This window comes from Cervus canadensis, chromosome 25 (genome assembly GCF_019320065.1).
Source record: "Cervus canadensis isolate Bull #8, Minnesota chromosome 25, ASM1932006v1, whole genome shotgun sequence".
Taxonomy (NCBI): Eukaryota; Metazoa; Chordata; class Mammalia; order Artiodactyla; family Cervidae; genus Cervus; species Cervus canadensis.
Window position 1 is genome coordinate 25,622,188 of NC_057410.1, and position 18,444 is coordinate 25,640,631.

At 40.8% G+C, this 18,444-nt stretch overlaps 2 protein-coding genes and 1 pseudogene across 2 annotated transcripts in view; all 3 read left to right on the top strand.

Annotated features, from left to right (window-relative positions):
- SPATS2 (spermatogenesis associated serine rich 2) overlaps positions 1 to 13,128 on the top strand; it is a 75,808-nt gene extending 62,680 nt beyond the window's left edge. Inside the window, exons 8-12 of the mRNA XM_043447356.1 lie at positions 2,516 to 2,574; positions 5,657 to 5,766; positions 8,671 to 8,773; positions 9,968 to 10,182; positions 11,874 to 13,128. Coding sequence (XP_043303291.1) covers positions 2,516 to 2,574; positions 5,657 to 5,766; positions 8,671 to 8,773; positions 9,968 to 10,182; positions 11,874 to 12,185 — 799 coding nt within the window. The 3' untranslated portion in view covers positions 12,186 to 13,128. The remainder of the gene's footprint in view (positions 1 to 2,515; positions 2,575 to 5,656; positions 5,767 to 8,670; positions 8,774 to 9,967; positions 10,183 to 11,873) is intronic.
- The window catches only part of LOC122427692 (tubulin alpha-1C chain), a 1,128,437-nt gene that overhangs the window by 231,044 nt on the left and 878,949 nt on the right, over positions 1 to 18,444 (top strand). The window lies entirely within an intron of this gene.
- On the top strand, positions 10,585 to 11,865 carry LOC122427781 (annotated as a pseudogene).

Consider the following 18,444-nt stretch of genomic DNA (forward strand, 5'->3'; position numbering starts at 1 on the left):
ACAAGTGGTGCTGGGAAAACTGGTCAACCACTTGTAAAAGAATGAAACTAGAACACTTTCTAACACCATACACAAAAATAAACTCAAAATGGATTAAAGATCTAAATGTAAGACCAGAAACTGTAAAACTCCTAGGGGAGAACATAGGCAAAGCACTCTCCGACATAAATCACAGCAGAATCCTCTATGACCCACCTCCCAGAATATTGGAAATAAAAGCAAAAATAAACAAATGGGACCTAATGAAACTTGAAAGCTTTTACACAACAAAGGAAACTATAAGCAAGGTGAAAAGACAGCCTTCAGAATGGGAGAAAATAATAGCAAACAAAGCAACAGACAAAGAATTAATCTCAAAAATATACAAGTAACTACTGCAGCTCAATTCCAGAAAAATAAATGACCCAATCAAAAAATGGGCCAAAGAACTAAACAGACATTTCTCCAAAGAAGACATGCAGATGGCTGACAAACACATGAAAAGATGCTCAACATCACCCATTATCAGAGAAATGCAAATCAAAACCTCAATGAGGTACCATTACACACCAGTAAGAATGGCTGCTATTCAAAAGTCTACAAGCAATAAATGCTGGAGAGGGTGTGGAGAAAAGGGAACCCTCTTACACTGTTGGTGGGAATGCAAACTAGTACAGCCGCTATGGAGAACAGTGTGGAGATTCCTTAAAAAACTGGAAACAGAACTGCCATATGACCCAGCAATCCCACTCTTGGGCATACACACCGAGGAAACCAGATCTGAAAGAGACACATGCACCCCAATGTTCATCGCAGCACTGTTTATAATAGCCAGGACATGGAAGCAACCTAGATGCCCATCAGCAGACGAATGGATAAGGAAGCTATGGTACATATACACTATGGAATATTACTCTGCCATTAAAAATAATTCATTTGAATCAGTTCTAATGAGATGGATGAAACTGGAGCCCATTATACAGAGTGAAGTAAGCCAGAAAGATAAAGACCAATACAGTATACTAACACATATATATGGAATTTTAAAAGATGGTAACAATAACCCTATATGCAAAACAGAAAAAGAGACACAGATGTACAGAACAGACTTTTAAACTCTGTGGGAGAAGGCGAGGGTGGGATGTTCTGAGAAAATAGCATTGAAACAAGTATACTATCAAGGGTGAAACAGATCACCAGCCCAGGCTGGATGCATGAGACAAGTGCTCAGGGCTGGTGCACTGGGAAGACCCAGAGGGATAGGATGGAGAGGGAGGCAGGAGCGGGGATCGGGATGGGGAACACATGTAAATCCATGGCTGATTCATGTCAATGTATGGCGAAAACCACTACAATATTGTAAAGTAAGTAGCCTCCAACTAATAAAAATAAATGGAAAAAAAAAGAGTGCATAAAATATCTCACTCTGTAGTCTCCATATTAACTACTTTGTGCTCACATAACAACATATAGAACTAAATTGAGTTGGGTTTTTTTTTTTCTGTGTGTATGTGTATATATATGCGTGTGTGTATATATATATGCATATGTGTGTGATTAGTTTTACAACCAGAAACAAGAAAAGAATTTTTATTAACTCTGTAGTTATACACCCATTCAAAAGGAGAAATTAGAATGAATTTCAACTATGAAGAGAGTTGGAACATTTTATGTTTGTACAGATAGTAAAGCTTTAGTTCTTTTTTTTTTTGCCAAAATTGATGTGGTAAGGAAAATTATTTGTATCCAGAGGTTTAATACTAGGGCAACCTATTATCTCTTAATATGTTCTTTGAAGATGGTGGGCTCTTTTATAAGGACGTGGAAAAGCTTTCCCATGCTTACAAACCATTTACATTTATAGTTGGGGAAAATTCTAATTGCCTGTTTAATGTTCTTTTTTGGTAAAAAGCCTTCCAGAAACCTTTGATTCCATCTTTTCTGGATTGCTATTAAACGTTTACCCAAAAATAGCACCAGTATATGTGTCTTTTGACTACTCTGCATTCTAAAGACTAAAGTGCTGGTGGACTTGGTAAGCAACTGTGCTAAAATGTTGAAGATCTATAAATCCTAATTGTGGTTAAATGTATTGGGCCCTAGCAGGGGTATTGCTTGGTAAAAATTCATTAGAAGCAAAACTGACCAATTTTATAGACCAGAATATAAAATAAAATATATGCACATATGTAGAAATATGTAATTTTCATGAGGACTTGTGCTTTAGCACAACTTACCAAAAAATGTTTTGTAGTTTGCTACTGCCATCTACTGGTTCTCAACTCTTAAATGTCTAGCTACTGGCTTACTGTAATATGTATCAGTAGAAATAAAAGGGAATTAGATTTCTGTATTGAAATCTTTAAAATAGTCTTTGCTGAGGGCAAGATAAGATTTTCATGTGGTATATATGTGCTTATTTTGTAGTATGCTTTCAGGGAACAAACGCATAAGTCTTTCTCCACTATTAACAGCGTGTCATTTTTCTGTTTGAGTTTCTGATCCAACATTCTTTCCCTTTGTCATCCCTTCCTAGTTTAATGGATCGGGAAGTGGCGTTGCTTGCCGAAATGGACAAAGTGAAAGCTGAAGCAAGTAAGATTGATCTTTATTAAAAGTATTAGCAGTTAGTAAGTACCTGCCTCTCAATCCCCATAACAAAAGCTCAATGTAAATGCCACACTAAGAGTTTGTATTTAGTTAAACAGTCTTGAGCAATTGTACTGTGCTGGCATAGGAATGCTTTCAGGTGAAACAACTTTATAATAGCCTGTTTATCAATATTTCCAAATTTTAATATTTTGAATATAGATTTCAGTGTCTACATCATGGTATCTGCCACCTCAGCACCAGCTAAGGAAAATCAGTTATCTTGCAGGTGCCTGGGTTTTATTTTGTTTTTACCTTCAGTGACTGAATAATTCCTTTGGGTTTTTTCCTACTTGGGAAAAAACCTTTGGCATAATCAGAGACTACCAGGTTGCCTACAATTAATATATATATCCCTGTCATTACCTCTGCAGAACTTTGTATTCTCAGTTTGTTGAAACTTTACTCAGTGTCTGTTATCCTTGGCTGAGGGTTCAGGATACCCATGACTAGGACTCTGAAAGATTACTAAAACAGTTGCTGGAAGAATAGTCTAAGTTGAATAATTTGTGGGATTTTGTACAGAAGAACCCAGATAAGCTGTTTTTGTCATTTCTGTTAAGGGTTAGGTTAAACATAGACAGCTGTGTGAAAAGAAGAGAATGTCAACTGCACTTTGTACAACGGCATTGATTTAGGGCTTTTCAGCAGTTTTTACCTTCGTGCATTAAATGACAGATTTGTAATTAGGAAGGTTGTTTCTTTTAACCTGCTCTCAAACTGTTGAGAATGAATATAGGTTGAGAGGACTCACAGTTAAATCATTTGTGTCTGTGGTCTTGGGTCAGAGGAGGCAGCTTTGAAGCACTGAGTTGAGTTCAGTTTTGATCCATTTTAACAAAGTGTTGGATATGTAGCAGAGATGCCATCCATTGTTTTTCAGAGGTGAGATTTCACTTAAATTTAGTGGTATATCCTGAAATTTCTAGTGACAGTCTCAGTCCATTCTTGTAGTGATGTATTCTCTTTTTGAAGGTGAAGTTTCAGAGAGGAAAAAAGACATAGTCCTTACTGTTGAGAAGAAGGTGCTTTTTAAAATATATCTTTAAAAAAAATAAAAATAAAAAAATAAAATATATCTTTTATAGAAAAATTTTAGCATATTTCAAATAGAGAGGCTAATATAATTACCTGCACCCCCCCCCCCCCAGCACCCAGCCTTAACCAACTATCAATTCATGGCCAATCTTTTAGTATCAAATTCAGAGCTACAGAGTTTTGCTCAAATTCATCAATTTTATATCAGTATCTTCTTGCTCCCATGCTAAAAACCCTAGTTCTCAATGACACTAATGTAATTACTCTTTTACCAATAATATCAAATTTCTTTTTTATGTATTATAGTTTTATTAGTTATATATTCATAGTACTTCACAGTTTAGGGTTTTACACACTCATTCATATCTGATCTTAACATCAACCTTATGGGAGATTTAGGTTTTCTGAGTTCTTAATTTTTTTCATTTCATAAATGAAAAAACTAGTTCCTTGGAAAAATGTGACTTGTCCAAGATCATATACTTAGGGTCTCTGAATTATATGCTATGTGTAGAAATCTGTACTTGACACATTTCTCCATCTTGAGATTTGTAATTTTATCTTAGAATCCTAGAATGCTGAAGCTGAGAGAAAGTGAATTTGATACAAATGACAAATAGATTTTATCTTGGGAGCCAGACCAATAAATCGTTTGTATTTGTTGGGCCTTTGTGTTGAGAAATTTTTGTATGCATGTTCCTAATTTATTGCAAAAGTGTGCCCTTATTGATTAACCTGACATGGGTATGGGCAGCCCATCCATATTTGTGGCAAATCAGACTGAGTAAACCTGCTATAAGACATTCCAGCTCTCTAACATCGGATGTAGCTCTTTAAAAATTCTGTTTTTTTTCTAACCTAAATTTGGCTAATTTCTCAGTAGGTTACAGGATTCTGTGCATAACAGTTAGGGATTGAGTGTAACTGCATGCCACGGAATGGCCTAAATAAATGTGAGGTTCTTTTTCTGTCGTGAAATGAAAGGCCCAGAAGTAAGCAGTCCAGGGCTGTAGGGCATCTCCAAAATGATATGAGGGACCCAGGCTCCTCTCTTCTTCTCCCCAGCCAACCTTACAGGGTGTTTGTCCTCTGTAGTCCCTGGCTCTTTACTCTGAGAGACTCCTTATTGTCTGTTATCTTTTGTGGCCATACCTGATTTATGTACCTCGGTGCAAACTGAAGATGATGCTTTTTTTTTTTTTTTTTAAGATGATGCTTTTTTAAAAGCAGTAAACAGACTTCCCTGGCAGTCCAGTGGTTAAGACTTCAAGTTTCTACTTCAGGGGGCTCAGGTTCCATCCCTGGTCAGGTAACTAAGATCCACAGTGCGGCCGAAAAACATTTTTTTCTAATTAAAATGTTTAAAAAGTTATTCTACAAAAAAAAAGGCTGTGAACAATCTAAATATGCATCATTAGAGAACTTGAGTATTGTGCTATTCCGTATATGCAGAGAGTATATTAGGGAAATATACATGAAAAATTGTTGTCAGTGGTTTCTCCCAGGGAGGGGAACACAGAGTCAAGTGGAAGTTTTAATTTATTTGTTTGGCTCTACCTGGTCTTAGTTGCAGCATGCAGGATCTGTAGTTGCAGTGTGTGAACTGTTAGTTGAATCTTGTGGGATCTAGTCCCTGACCAGGGACCAGACCCATGCCCTCTGCATTGAGAGTGCAGAGTGTTAACCACTGGACCACCAGGAAAGTCCCAGTGTACATGCTTCTTAATAAATTTTTTTTAATTGGGAAGAGGAGAAAGAAAAATGACAAATGATTTGTGAGTCTTTATGAGTCATAAGAAGTGTTTACCATATTAACTGCCTTCGGAGTTCCTCAAGAAGGTGAAAACTGGACCTTTGGTATTTTCACTTTCTGGGTGGGTGGGCAGCTAAGCCTTTGGCAGTGCGAGTACATACTGCAAGGCCTGTATTTCCAGTCCTTCTTTGTCCTATTTAGCAGACCCTAAGAGTCATGCTCCCTTTCCCTCTACAGTGGAAATTTTGCTTAGCCGTCAAAAGAAAGCCGAACTTCTAAAGAAAATGACTGATGTGGCTGTTCGGATGTCAGAAGAGCAGTTGGTCGAGCTCAGAGCTGATATCAAGGTAAAACTTCCTTCTCTTTTCTGCCTTTCTTCTTACCCTCAGGGACTAAAGTAACAAATCTCCATAATTCATGGTGATATCTAATATATTGAATTCATGACCCCAAACCTGGCCCTTTTCCAAGTTCTCTTGCTCTGTAAGTGGTACTGTCATCTGCCCAGTGTCCAAAGTGGAAACCTTAGGAAGTTTCTCCTTTTCCCACATTTAAATCTATCAGCAGACCCTATCCATTTGACCTTCTGCACAATCTCAGATCTGACCTTTTCTCTTTGTCTCCACCACCACCATTATGATCAAGCTACTGTGATCTCTTGCTTTGACTTCTGTAGTAGCCTCTTAACTGATTCCAGTTTTCCACTTGGCCACCACCTTGCCCTCCTCACCTGTTCATATCTGTTCCTCACACTTCAGACCCTGCTTCAGACTTCCCATTACTTTCAGAATAGGCTCTAATGCTTAACAGCCTGTAGGGCTCCGTATGGTCTGGCTCTACTGCCGTCCTTTGCACATTGTCCCCCTTGTTCCCAGTGCTTCAGCTGTGCTAGCTCTCCTTTCCACAGGCATACCTGTTCCCTCCTGTCAGGGCTGTTGCACATGCTTTCCCATCTGCCCAGAACATTCTTTTCCCTCCTTTCTCCCCCACTCCCCCCCAACCCCCTACCCCCCACCATTCCAGCTCACATCTCATTCCTGATCTCCTCATCCTTTCTGGCTTTCCTGTCACATCCCCTCTTTGTGCCTTCCTAGCACACTTATAATTGTATGTGTAGTTGAGTAATCTGTCTTCCTCACTTGATAGGCACTACTGTGTCTCCAGGGCCCTGGCATAGTGCCTTGACACCTAGTAGGTGTTCAGTAGACATTTAAATAGTTGGTTGGTCAATTCTGATTTTATAAGAGAAAAATGAGCAGTTTGAGATGTTGGTTATATTGTAATCTGTCTATAAAGATTACTTGGATTCAATACTCAGACGTTTTAAATTCTTATGTAAAGAACAGTATTTCTGAGACTAAGATGGGAACCCAAGAGAGGCTAGGTTAATCATGGGTAGTTGTAGACACCAGCATTCTTATTAATTGTTTCTCAACTGTGAGCTGTATGAACCAGGGGAGTTGGCCTTCTCTGCTCCCAAGACCTAACTCTGCTCTTTCTGTAGTGTGAAATTTACTGCCATATTCAAGAGGAATACTTGCTGGGGAGGTTTTATAACAGCCTTTGGAAAATAAAAGCACAGACGGAAGATCATCTGAGACCTTACAGGCATCCTGGTTACTATACTGACCTGGTGTTTCATGCAAACCTATATGTGTTATCCCCTCGCCCCTTCCCCTTAGACTATACTGGGGAGAAATAGTGAAGCCAAGAATGTAAGTTTTAAAGTACCATTTTCTGATTAACAAGGCTATTTTGCTAAATTTTATAGAGAGTCTTCCTCGTATTGATGCCAGTCAGTCTCATTCAGCTATCTGGGAGAAGCCGGAAACCCCTTTGGAATTAGATAAGAATTCTGGCTTTCATAGGCTTCATCTGTTCCCCTTCCCACGTGGTTGAAGAGCTGCTAGAAATATTTCTGCAGGCTGACTAAGGATCTGTTTCTCCACGTTTTCAGTGTACTGAAGTGGGTGCTATGCAATTTAAATGTCTTATTTCCAGATCATTTTATTTCCGTCATTCCTGTTATGTCTTTGGCTCAGCAAACCCTAGAATTTGCTTCAGAATTAATCTCAGACTGATATTACATGTCTGAAGGCTTTGTTATAGAGATTCATGAGCTTTCCTGAGCCACAATATACTCTGAAGCTTTAGGACTTCAAGGCCAAAAACTAATTGTTATTCCTTCTCTCCCAGTTATTGCTTCTAGGCGCATCCCAAGGATTGTGATTCATTTGATTCTACCCCTTGAAAATCCATAGTGGAATTAGGACACCCCCAGACAAAGTACTGCTCTGAGTAGTTCAGTTCTCCCAAATTGTATCTAGGTCTTTAACTTTTCTTTCTTATTCTCTTTTTCAACTGAAAAACTGATTCCAGGCTACGTTAGAAATTGTTTATTGAAATAGACCCCAGAAGCACTTTATTCCTGACATTTTTCTAGTCCCACTATTTCTATAGTATAGTTAGTTTTTGACCCAAGAGGTTGGTTATTTCTCGGCTCAGTCTGCTTAAAAGGATTAAATTACTTGCAGCAGAAACTCTTCTGATTTGCAAAGCTGACTTTTCACATGAATGATTTTCCAACTCAAGAAATTGTTCCTATTTCAAGGGCTAACAAATCCTACTTTGTATAAAGAGGTGCAGTGGGTTTCCTAAGGAAGTTTCTATTAAAGAACACCAAACCATTTATTTAAATGGAATCATTGTTGTAACTGTGGACATTTTTGCTGCCTCTGCCTGTGTATATAGTGGAGCAGTGTGGAGAGTAGCCAACAGTGGAGAGAAAGATGGCCCTCCATTGTGAGTTCCTTCTCCTTCCTTCAGTTTCTCTTGATTTACACCTAATGACCATCATACAGCATTTCATAAAGCTCCCAAATGGACTTATCTTTGGACTCTTAAAGAAAATGGCTGGATTTTGTCAGCCACCCAGCATTGGTAATATATGACCACTTAGTGAAATTTGAAGCACAAAAAGAAATCAGTTGAAAGTAATCCTGTTCATCTGTTTATGGTTGGTTTAGTCATTAAGTCATGTCTGACTCTTGTGACCCCGTGGACTGTAGCCTTCCAGGCTCCTCTGTCCATGGAATTCTCCAGGCAAGAATACTGGAATGGGTTGCCATTTCCTTCTCCAGGGCATCTTCCTGGCCCAGGAATTGAAGCCAGCTCTCCTACATTGCATAGCAAGCTAGAAATCCCATACATTGTTTGTCTCATCTGGAGGTTTGTCTTTGTCTTTTCTCCAGCACTTTGTTAGTGAACGTAAATATGATGAGGATCTGGGACGAGTGGCCCGATTCACCTGTGATGTAGAGACCCTGAAGAAGAATATTGATTCATTTGGACAAGGTGAGATGGTGAGAGATGCAGGGTGCTGGAGACGATGAGGAGACCACCACCCTCTCCAAACTAGAGACTGAAGTGCTAACTGGCTTCTCCCCTGATTCTCCCTCCCTCTTGGGTTTTGGTTTGCTTGCTTGCTTTTATGAAAAGGGACTCAGAGACACTTAACAAGTCAGTGAACACAGATGCTTTGAGCTCTGAGGATGGGCATTTCCCAGCTCCCTAAATCTGTGCTGGTTTTTTCATCATTTTCTGCTGAGCTGCGAGGTGTTTGGCTACAGTGTAAAGAGCATGTGCACTGGAGTCAGACCAGGTTTGAATCCCTGTGTCTATACTCTGTATGCTGCCCTCAGCTTACTCCTCTCCAAAATGGAGGTAACACTACCTGCTCGGCCTGGCACATAACCGGGATGGTGGGGGGCGAGGAGGCGGGAACAGAGATGCCTCTAAGATGAGCGCTTGTAAGTGATGCATCAGTCAGACCCAGAGAACCTGAGCTCAGCTCTTCTGTTCTTTAAGTCTCGGCGTAAAAGTGAAATAAATGTTGGACTTAGGGCAGGGATTGTGAACTCAACATTAGCCCAGGCTTAAAACCAAGGAAAAAAATCTAGGGACTACTTTTAAACCATTGAATTCTGACAAAACTTGAAAATGTTAATATTTTTCAACTAGACTGATATTTTGAATTTGGAGTTAACGTTTGCAGAAAGAACCTTAGGAAGATAGATATTTGTTGTGAAGACTAGTTCTGTTCGTACGTAACTCATCTTGCATCATTCAAATGTTTAAAAAAGAATTTAGCTTTTCATTTAACTTTTTCTTTCTTTGCGAAGTCAGTGCTTTAGAATGTTCCTTGCATAGGAAACTGAACATATGGCTCATACTATTGTTCCTAGGCTTAGTCAGCCACTGGAGCCAAAGCCAGGCGTTGAGGTGGTAGGAACGCCAAGAAATCATTAGTTGGTGGGGGGATGGGCCACTCTGATGGATTGTTACAAAGCCGTGGGGATTTGGAAGGAGTGGAGGAAGAGGGCAGAAGGGAGGTTTTCCTTCCTGTTACCTCCTTAAAAGCTTAGCTTTACAAATACTCAGACAGTTCTTTATCCTAAATTGCTCATTGTGGAATGGAGAAACAGGGAGAACATTACCAGTCATGCTTTTCTATCACGTGACCACATCTTTCTCATATTTCTGTCTCAGTATCCCATCCAAAGAACAGCTATTCCACCCGATCTCGATGTAGCTCGGTTACATCTATGTCTTTGAGTAACCCGTGTGATACCTCTGCTGCTGCTGCTTCCACCTGTGCCTCTGCTCCCAGCCTTACAAGTGCTAACAAGAAAAACTCAGCACCAGGGGAGACTCCTACAACCACAGCAAACTCCGGTGGCCGATCCTACCAGCCTCATCGAGAGGTAACCTAGCTTCCACACTGAGCAGGTTAGGCAGAAAAGCTTTTAAACCAGGTTGTCACAGTTTAAATGCTGACAACTCAGTACATGACCCGCTTCTCTTTATGCCCCTTCCACACCTATCTTGAATCCCTCTGGCCTCAGTTAGTTCCAGAGAAAGGGTTTGGTGTGTATGTTCCAGTTCACCAGCCAGTTTAGATTTCCCGTTGCCAGGACTACTGACTTTCTGATGTTGGCAGTGATCCTCGCTGTCGTAGGCAGTAGTCTTGCCTGGTAATTGGTCACACTGGGAGTCGTGCACCCATCTGGAGGTGGAAAGCACCACAGTGGTAGGTTCGCCAGAATGCGACTGAAGCAGCAGCTCCCTGGAAGCCCAGGGAGAGCATACCCCGGAGAGAGAGAAGCATGAACCAGGTAGGGCAGGGAGCAGACACTAGAAAGTTGAAGCAGAATCCATAGTTGCTTTTCCTTGATTTGAAGGAGATACCATAAGAGCCATCCAAGGCAGTGCTGTGAATTACCCTGAAGTAAGTAATTCTTCAGACTGGTATTACATTGGAATTGGAGGACAAAAATAAAATCCTATGCCATGAGCTCTCTGGGTTGTACTGTGAATGTGTTAAATGTCACAGCAGAGTGATTTAATCTGTGGTTCATGATATATAGCAAAGTAGATCATAGTGAAGCTTATTTTATTATTCACATCTTCATTATCTTTACCAATGGCTTGTGATCTACAAAATTCAGACATGTGATCAGACACTTGCCCAGTTGAGGGCTTATAACAGCCCCAGAGAATGTTTTTTCTTCCTCAGCCCAGCTAAAGAAAAGCTGTTCAGTGGAGAGGAGCCTGAGGTGAAAGGCAGAGGGGAGATAGTGAAAGATTTATGAGTTCTCATTAGGTCTAGGTTGGATCAGCTGACCAAATTCTGTGAGTATTATAGAGAGAACCGAGTCCCAAGCATGGGATACCACTGCTAGGCTCTCAGAATACTCCTGTACCGTCCCTCCAGGCCACGGAGCTGGCGGCCCAGGGGGAATCGCAGAGTCCAGAAAATCTGTCCCGCAACCCTGTGTCAACTCCTGAAGTATTTAAGATAAACTTTATATTTCCAAATGGTGACAAGTATGATGGGGACTGTACAAGAACATCTTCTGGAGTCATTGAGAGAAATGGAATAGGTATTCATACCACTCCGAATGGGATTGTCTACACAGGAAGCTGGAAAGATGACGAGATGAATGGTTTTGGAGAACTTGAGCATTTTTCAGGAGCAGTATATGAAGGACACTTTAAGGACAATATGTTTCATGGACTGGGAACTTATACATTCCCAACTGGAGCAAAGTACACTGGAATTTCAATGAAAACAGGGTGGAAGGCGAAGGACAATATACTGATATCCAAGGACTAGAATGGTGCGGTAACTTTGATATCACAGCTGCTCCAGGCCTGAGGCTAAAACTCCATATGTAGATAGCCTGCATTAAAGTTTTAATGTGGTAATCGCAGCTTTTACTTATAAGGAAAACAACTAAATCTGTCATCTGAAATAACTTCATACACTATCTAGTTACTTTTGCCAATAAAACCATCAGTCATTTAAAAAAAGAATACTCCTGTACATTGAACTGGCACACATGGGGTGCCCTTATACCGCTGTGCTCTGAACATTGTATTCTTTTATCCTTAGGTATTGCCAGGAAACAGACGAGGAGGACAAGGCTACAGGCCACAAGGCCCGAAGTCCAGTGACCCCACGAACCAAGGGCGACATGACAGCATGGGTCGTTACAGAAATAGCTCATGGTATTCATCTGGTTCCAGGTACCAGAGTGCTCCATCCCAGGCACCAGGAAACACTAGTGAACGGGGCCAGGCTCACTCTGCAGGGACCAGTGGGACTGGAGCCAGCATGGAGCCTGGCCCACCCAAGCCCTCATTCAGGAAAGGGCTCCCCCAGCGCAAACCGAGGACCTCTCAGCCTGAAGTTGTAAACTCTTGAGGAAAATGCCAGCCGGTCTCTCTCTTCTTTCCCACACAATTCAACTTGGTAACTGGACTTTAGGAAACTTATAGTTAGATTTAATAACAAAAAAGTTTACGCATATCACTTTTTATGCCATTCTAAATATTTTGCCATTCTGAGTATTTTGGTTTCTTCTCTCCTCGTTTCCTCTTTACCATTTTTGGAAGGGAAGCTGTTTGTTTTTTTTTTTCTCTTGACCTTTCCCAGTGAGATGGATTGATTCTAACTGGTCATTTCCACCAGAAATCACAGGCAACTGTTGCCAGGTTTCCCAAGGGTAAGCAGTGTTCTTCCTGGTGCTCCAGGCCTTCCATAGGCCTGAAGAAGCCTTCCTCAGCCAACCCGACTGTCCAGGCATTCAGGAGGAGATGGATCACAGCTGGTCTTGCTGCCTTTCCGTCTAAGCAGAAGCCGCACGTGCCTGTCAATTTCCCTGTAAACAACAGCGTGACCAGGAGAGGCAGCGAGGGGGTTGTGTACAGCCCTGAATTAGCCAGAGAAGGGGAAATTGAATAGGTGAAGATGGAAGAACCCTGGGACACATTTGAGAATCTGCCTGTGCTCCTAGACTGTGCCTGAGACTGACACTCAGATTGCGGTTTTAGTCTCTCGCTTGGCAACATAGCTTAACCTGTGGTTTCTTCCATATGCCCAAGCCTTGTTTTCTATTACCTTAGGCTGCAAACCAGTCTAGGGAAGTCTATGGGAAAGTAGCATTAATTCAAGGGAAACAAGTATTTCTTCATTTCAGTGTTTGAAGATTTTTGTTGCTATTGTTCTCCCTCTTTCCTGATTCCTATTCTGACCCTGAACCAAATTTATAGCAATATAATTAGTGTTAATCTAAGGTGTCAACCGTCCAAAAATTGCTGCAGTCAATCTTTAGAGTTGAATAAATAAAAACAATTGCATAAACGTTCCCACGTTTGTTTCACTGCGGGAAGCAACTTCATTTCATTACTGTTTTTCTCTGGGCCTCATGGGGTAGAAGTCACTTGGACAGCTTGTTTGGGGCTTCAATGAGGGTATCCAGTTCCTCAGTCATTTGTCCACTGCTTTAGCTTCAGATCCAGATTAAATACAAAAGTCAGGGTGAGCAGATGCAGCTGTTTCTCTTGGGAAGAGGTCTGTAGGAGACGGATGGGTAACTTTCCAAAGGAGAACCTACCAGCTCTGAAAAATCAACTGCCAATAGCTCCACCAGGCAGCCAGAGGCTCTGTCTACACCCCTGTCCTCCACCCTGTCCCTTCACAGGAATAGCGGTTGTCACTACGTAATTGGGTTCCTGCATGTGGCAGCTGGTGCCGGTGTCAGACGGCCGCCCCATAGCTGCCCCAGCCTCTATGATTTAATAACAGCAGAGCTTTTTCTTCTCAGCGTTTGTTCTCCCAAGTCTGCCGCCCAGGCTGTAAGTGGCGGTGGTGCAGAACCTAGCTGCCTCGGGGCTTCCCCTGGCCCTTTGGCTGAAGCTGAACTGCCAGGGTTCAGGTTGGTTGCACAGATCGAGAGAGAAAGAGTGTGTGTGTGTCTTTCAGTAAAGAAAACAGTAGTCAGGGAGTACTAGGAAGCCATTTTTTAAGGGGCTGGCTACCTCATTTGGGGGAATTTATCCAACAACACCATCCAGGTGCTCTTATTTAGGAAAAAAGTCCGGCGTCTTTGATTAATTGCTCACCTACACTTTATAGGAAATAAAGTGTATTGAGATCAAAGTGGCCTTGAAGGATTATGAGGCTATCCCTGTATCCAGGCAAGACTGTATTTAACCACCTAAACAGATGGGAAGCCACATGTTTGTCAAAACTGCCTTGAAGTTGAAATTAAAATTTCCTTATAGAAAAACATTTGAAGATATTTTTCTAGGACCACAAAAAGTTTGAAAATTATGAAGCTTTTTTTTTTTTTACACACTGTTTTTAATTACAAAAGTAGCATTTAAAATATCAAATAGGGACTTCCTGGTGGTCTGGTGGTTGAGACTTCACCTTCCCGTGCAGGGGGTGCAGGTTTGATCCCTGGTCAGGCAGTTAAGATCCCACGTATCATGGCCAAAAAACCAAAACATAAAACAGAAGCAATATTGTAACAGATTTAATACAGACTTTAAAAATGGTCCACATCAAAAAAAAAAAATCTTTAATAAAATAAAATGTCAAATAATGCACAAGTGTAAAAGGAAAAAAAGTTTTCCATGTTCCCATTCTATTCCTCGAAGGTAATGACTGTTAATAATTTGGCATATATCCTTACAACGCTTTTTCAAAGCATATATGTACATATACACATACATACCTAGGCTTTTAATTTTTGGTTTTGTTTTTTATTAAAGGAACATACCATATGCATTCCACCATTCTTTTTTTAGATAATATGTCTATACCATAATTAATTTAGGATCTCATGTTGTAAATATTCTGCTCCTAAATTTGCCAGTTTGACTTTCTTCAGTGAGGAGAAGTTAGATTTATATTAAGTTTGAACTGTGCAGCTCATCCTTTGCTCCCCATGACAGCTCTTCCTTCCAAGAGAAGGGAGGCTCTGTACCCTGGGCAGTTCCTGCTGTGTGTACAGAAACATCCTACCTAATCATCATGTTTCCTTCCCTTTCTATTTTGTCCTACGGATCAATCTCGTGTCCTTTCCCAGACTAGGAGATAGGATTGAAACTTCAGGTTTAGATTTGTCAATTATGTGCCACATGAGAGAGAAAATTTAAATTAGCATGGTTTCTTTAGGTACATTAAATATTTCATGGGCCCCTTATTTACAGCAGTTTTTTAAATTCACTTTTAAAAAACCTAATACAGGCTCATTTTTTTCAAGTTACAAAAGGATACATGATGTGAAAGTAAAAAAATACTTGGCTACCTTGTCCCACTCCCCAGAAGAAATTACTGACAAGTTTCTTATATAACTTGCCACAAACTTTCTAAATCCAAACTTGCAAACATATTTTCTCTCTTTTACGTAAATGGAAATCATATTATGCATATTCCTAAACAACTTGCTTTCTTTTTTTAATTTGTCCTTGCTTTTTATAACTAGTTTCTGTTTGGCTTTAAGAAAAATCAATATATGTGCATAGTTTTTTGAAAAAAAAAAAAAACAAACCTAAACAGTTCAAATGGATATATGATGAAAAATAAGCTTCCATCCCATTCTGGACTATGTATTCCCTCTCCAGAGGCAACCACTGTTGTTTCTCGTCTCCCTTCAGAGATTTGCTATATTGATACACGTATATCAGAAGAAAGTACACTGCTTAGGCCTCTTAACGTTGGTATACATAAATATATCTGTTCTTTCTATGGTTGCATAGTATCTCATTGTATAAATTCATCATAATTAGTTCAACCAGTCCCTAATGATGATTTTCAGTTTTTTACTATTACAAGTATTGCTCAAATGAGCATCTCTTTTTTTGTGTGTGTGTGTGTGTAATAGAGTTTTATTAAAGTATGAAAGGGATAGAGAAAGCTTCTGACATAGACATCAGAAGGGGGCAGAAAGAGTGCCCCCTTACTAGTGTTAGCAATGAAGTTATATACTTTTTAACTACTTATTACAGTGAATCAAAAGAATGTCTGGAGGTTGTAAAGACCTCACTAGACCCACTCCCATAATTTACATATTAAGATAACAGGATTAGCCAGAAGGTTTTTTCCAGAGACTATCCTCAAGCAGGATACATTAGTGTTATATAAGCCTAAGGAATGTAGAGAGAAAAAAAGTTTGTCCTTTCCTCCTCCTTGAGAATTCCAGACCCCTCTCTCCTTGGGGACACCCGGACTTCTTATCAACCTGCCTAGGAATTGACTCTCTCATTCCCCCTTTTTCTTTTAGGAGAATTATGTTGCCAAGGGAAAGGGGCATCATTTTCGTTCCATAACTACTTCCTGCTGTTTAGGGGCATGGTCCCTAAATCGTTGAGGCAACATATTCTCCTAACCCTCATATTGAGGGTCTCTGATCCATGGTATCCAAGTAATAGTTGGAGGAGATTGTGGCACTCGTAGGAGCTTGGACAACCATTTGTAACTTAAAAGCTTTTAGACGGTTAGAAAACCCCATTATACAGTTACATATGTAAGGCAAAATAGTCATTAAACCAAGTTAAAATCAAAATGAAAAGTCACATTATGTCCATAGTTACATTAGTCCATCTTAGGATTGTTAGATGTCATCACAGAGTTGAAGAAAGTCCTTTCCTTGAAGTGGAGAAACCCACCATGCGTAGTCTTCCACTTGAGGCGGGGAGTGCTCTGCAGACCCAGCAATTAGACCGATTGTGGAATGTGGCGTAGGAGTGAGTCAGGACAGGAAGGCGTTGTCTTGAGGGGCAAACAGCAGACTCAGGATTTTTGGAGTCAGCAGAAGTAGACTCACATAGATTATCAGGCCCATCTTGTCCTTGTCCCAGACGAGCCCCCAAGATGAAAGGTTGCTGCTGAACCACGAAAGATGCCGGGATTCTTGGCCTCCAGAGAAGTATTCAATCTGGGGCTGGAGATGAGGCTTGATCACTCAGAGCTTTTATGTAATAAAGTTTTATTAAAGTATAAAGAAATAGAGAAAGCTTCTGACATCAGAAGGGGACAGAAAGTGCCCCTCAAATGAGCATCTCTTAATACATATGTCACTCATCACATATGAGAGTGTATCTTTAGGATAAACTCCTAGGAGTGGAATTGTTAGACCATACAGTTACTGATAAAGTACTCTTAAAAGATGCATGGTTTTACACTCTTACCAACAATGTTTGGGAGTGCTTTTTATAGTTGCTGAGCTGGAAGCTAAGGAGAGAGAAAGATAATTAAAACACAGCCTTTCGTGGGGCTGATAAACTACTTGGGACAGCTGACGTATACAGATAAAACAATACAAGGTAATAAGTAGTATTGCATCGAAGAGCCTTGCTGTCTTCTGTGAGTAAAATGGAGCAGCACTACTCACAGGGCCTGTGCTTCAACTAGATCTATACCAGTGGGTGATCAGGCACTTGTTTGGTGGTTTATATTTCAGAATCCCAAACCAAGGGTATAGTCTTGTGAGTATGAAAGTATGTATGGGGTACAACAAGATGAACTATGTTAGGTTGGGAGTGGCCTGGAAAAGCCACGACACATGGTTATCAATCTATGAGCCTCTGCTTTTGGAGAAGTTCATTAGAGTAATGGCTTGTCCTGGAATTCCTGCCATCTGACCGAACAGAGTGAGGGTTTGTCTTGCCTAATCTACAGGTTTTATCCCACCTTATCCCATCTGGGGAAAATTATATCCACAGAGAAGCACACTTCATGGAAGAAACAGGTATCCAAAATGGTACATGTCTGGAGGTCAGCAACTGATTCAAGGAACTATTTTGTCAGTATTTTAACCAGTTCAGAGTACCAGACCATAACGCTAGAGCCAGAACAACATACTGTAAAACTAGCCCAGCTAGACTTCAGGTAGTTTGAGCCACCTGAACGCATTCTTGCCTTTAAATGTTGAGGCACCTTCTGGGTGCTAGGCACTCTGCTGAGTTCTGAGGCTAAGAGGTCCCAGCTCTTTCCTCACCCACTTCGCAGGTAAAGGAACGAGAGCTCTTAACTGCTCCTTAAACAGAAGCAGTGTCTGTTGGCCAGGCAGTGCGGTAGAGTGGAAGGACCCTGGGATTTTGATACATATGCATATGTCCTAAGTCTCTTCTGTCATTTCCACTCTGCAACCCCATGGACTGCAGCCCGCCAGGCTCCTCTGTCCATGGGCTTCTCTAGGCAAGAATACTGGAGTGGGTTGCCATGCCCTCCTCCACGGGATCTTCCCCACCCAGGGATTGAACCCACATCTCTTCTGTGTCTTCCTGCATTGCAGGCGGATTCTTTACCACTTATGCCACCTGGGAAGCCCTTTGAGACATATATTTGGATTTTAATTTTGGCTTCATGACTTGGTAGCTATGTGGCTTGTTAACCTTGGACAAATAGCATCTCTGAACCTCTTCTTGAACTGGGAAGTGAAGACAATGGTCACTGCTTCACAGAGGGGTAAGGGAGGTATCAAGCAGGTGCTGGAGAGCAGGATCCTCATGTCCAGGCTAACCTGTGACAAGTTAAACATTGACTAACTCTTTGCTTTTCTGTCTCTCCCGCCCTGTTAAAAATCGCATGAAAGACTTCCCCAATCTCCAGCCATACAGACCTAATTAACCAAAGGAATACATAAATAATAATACTTGAGTCATCCTATTCC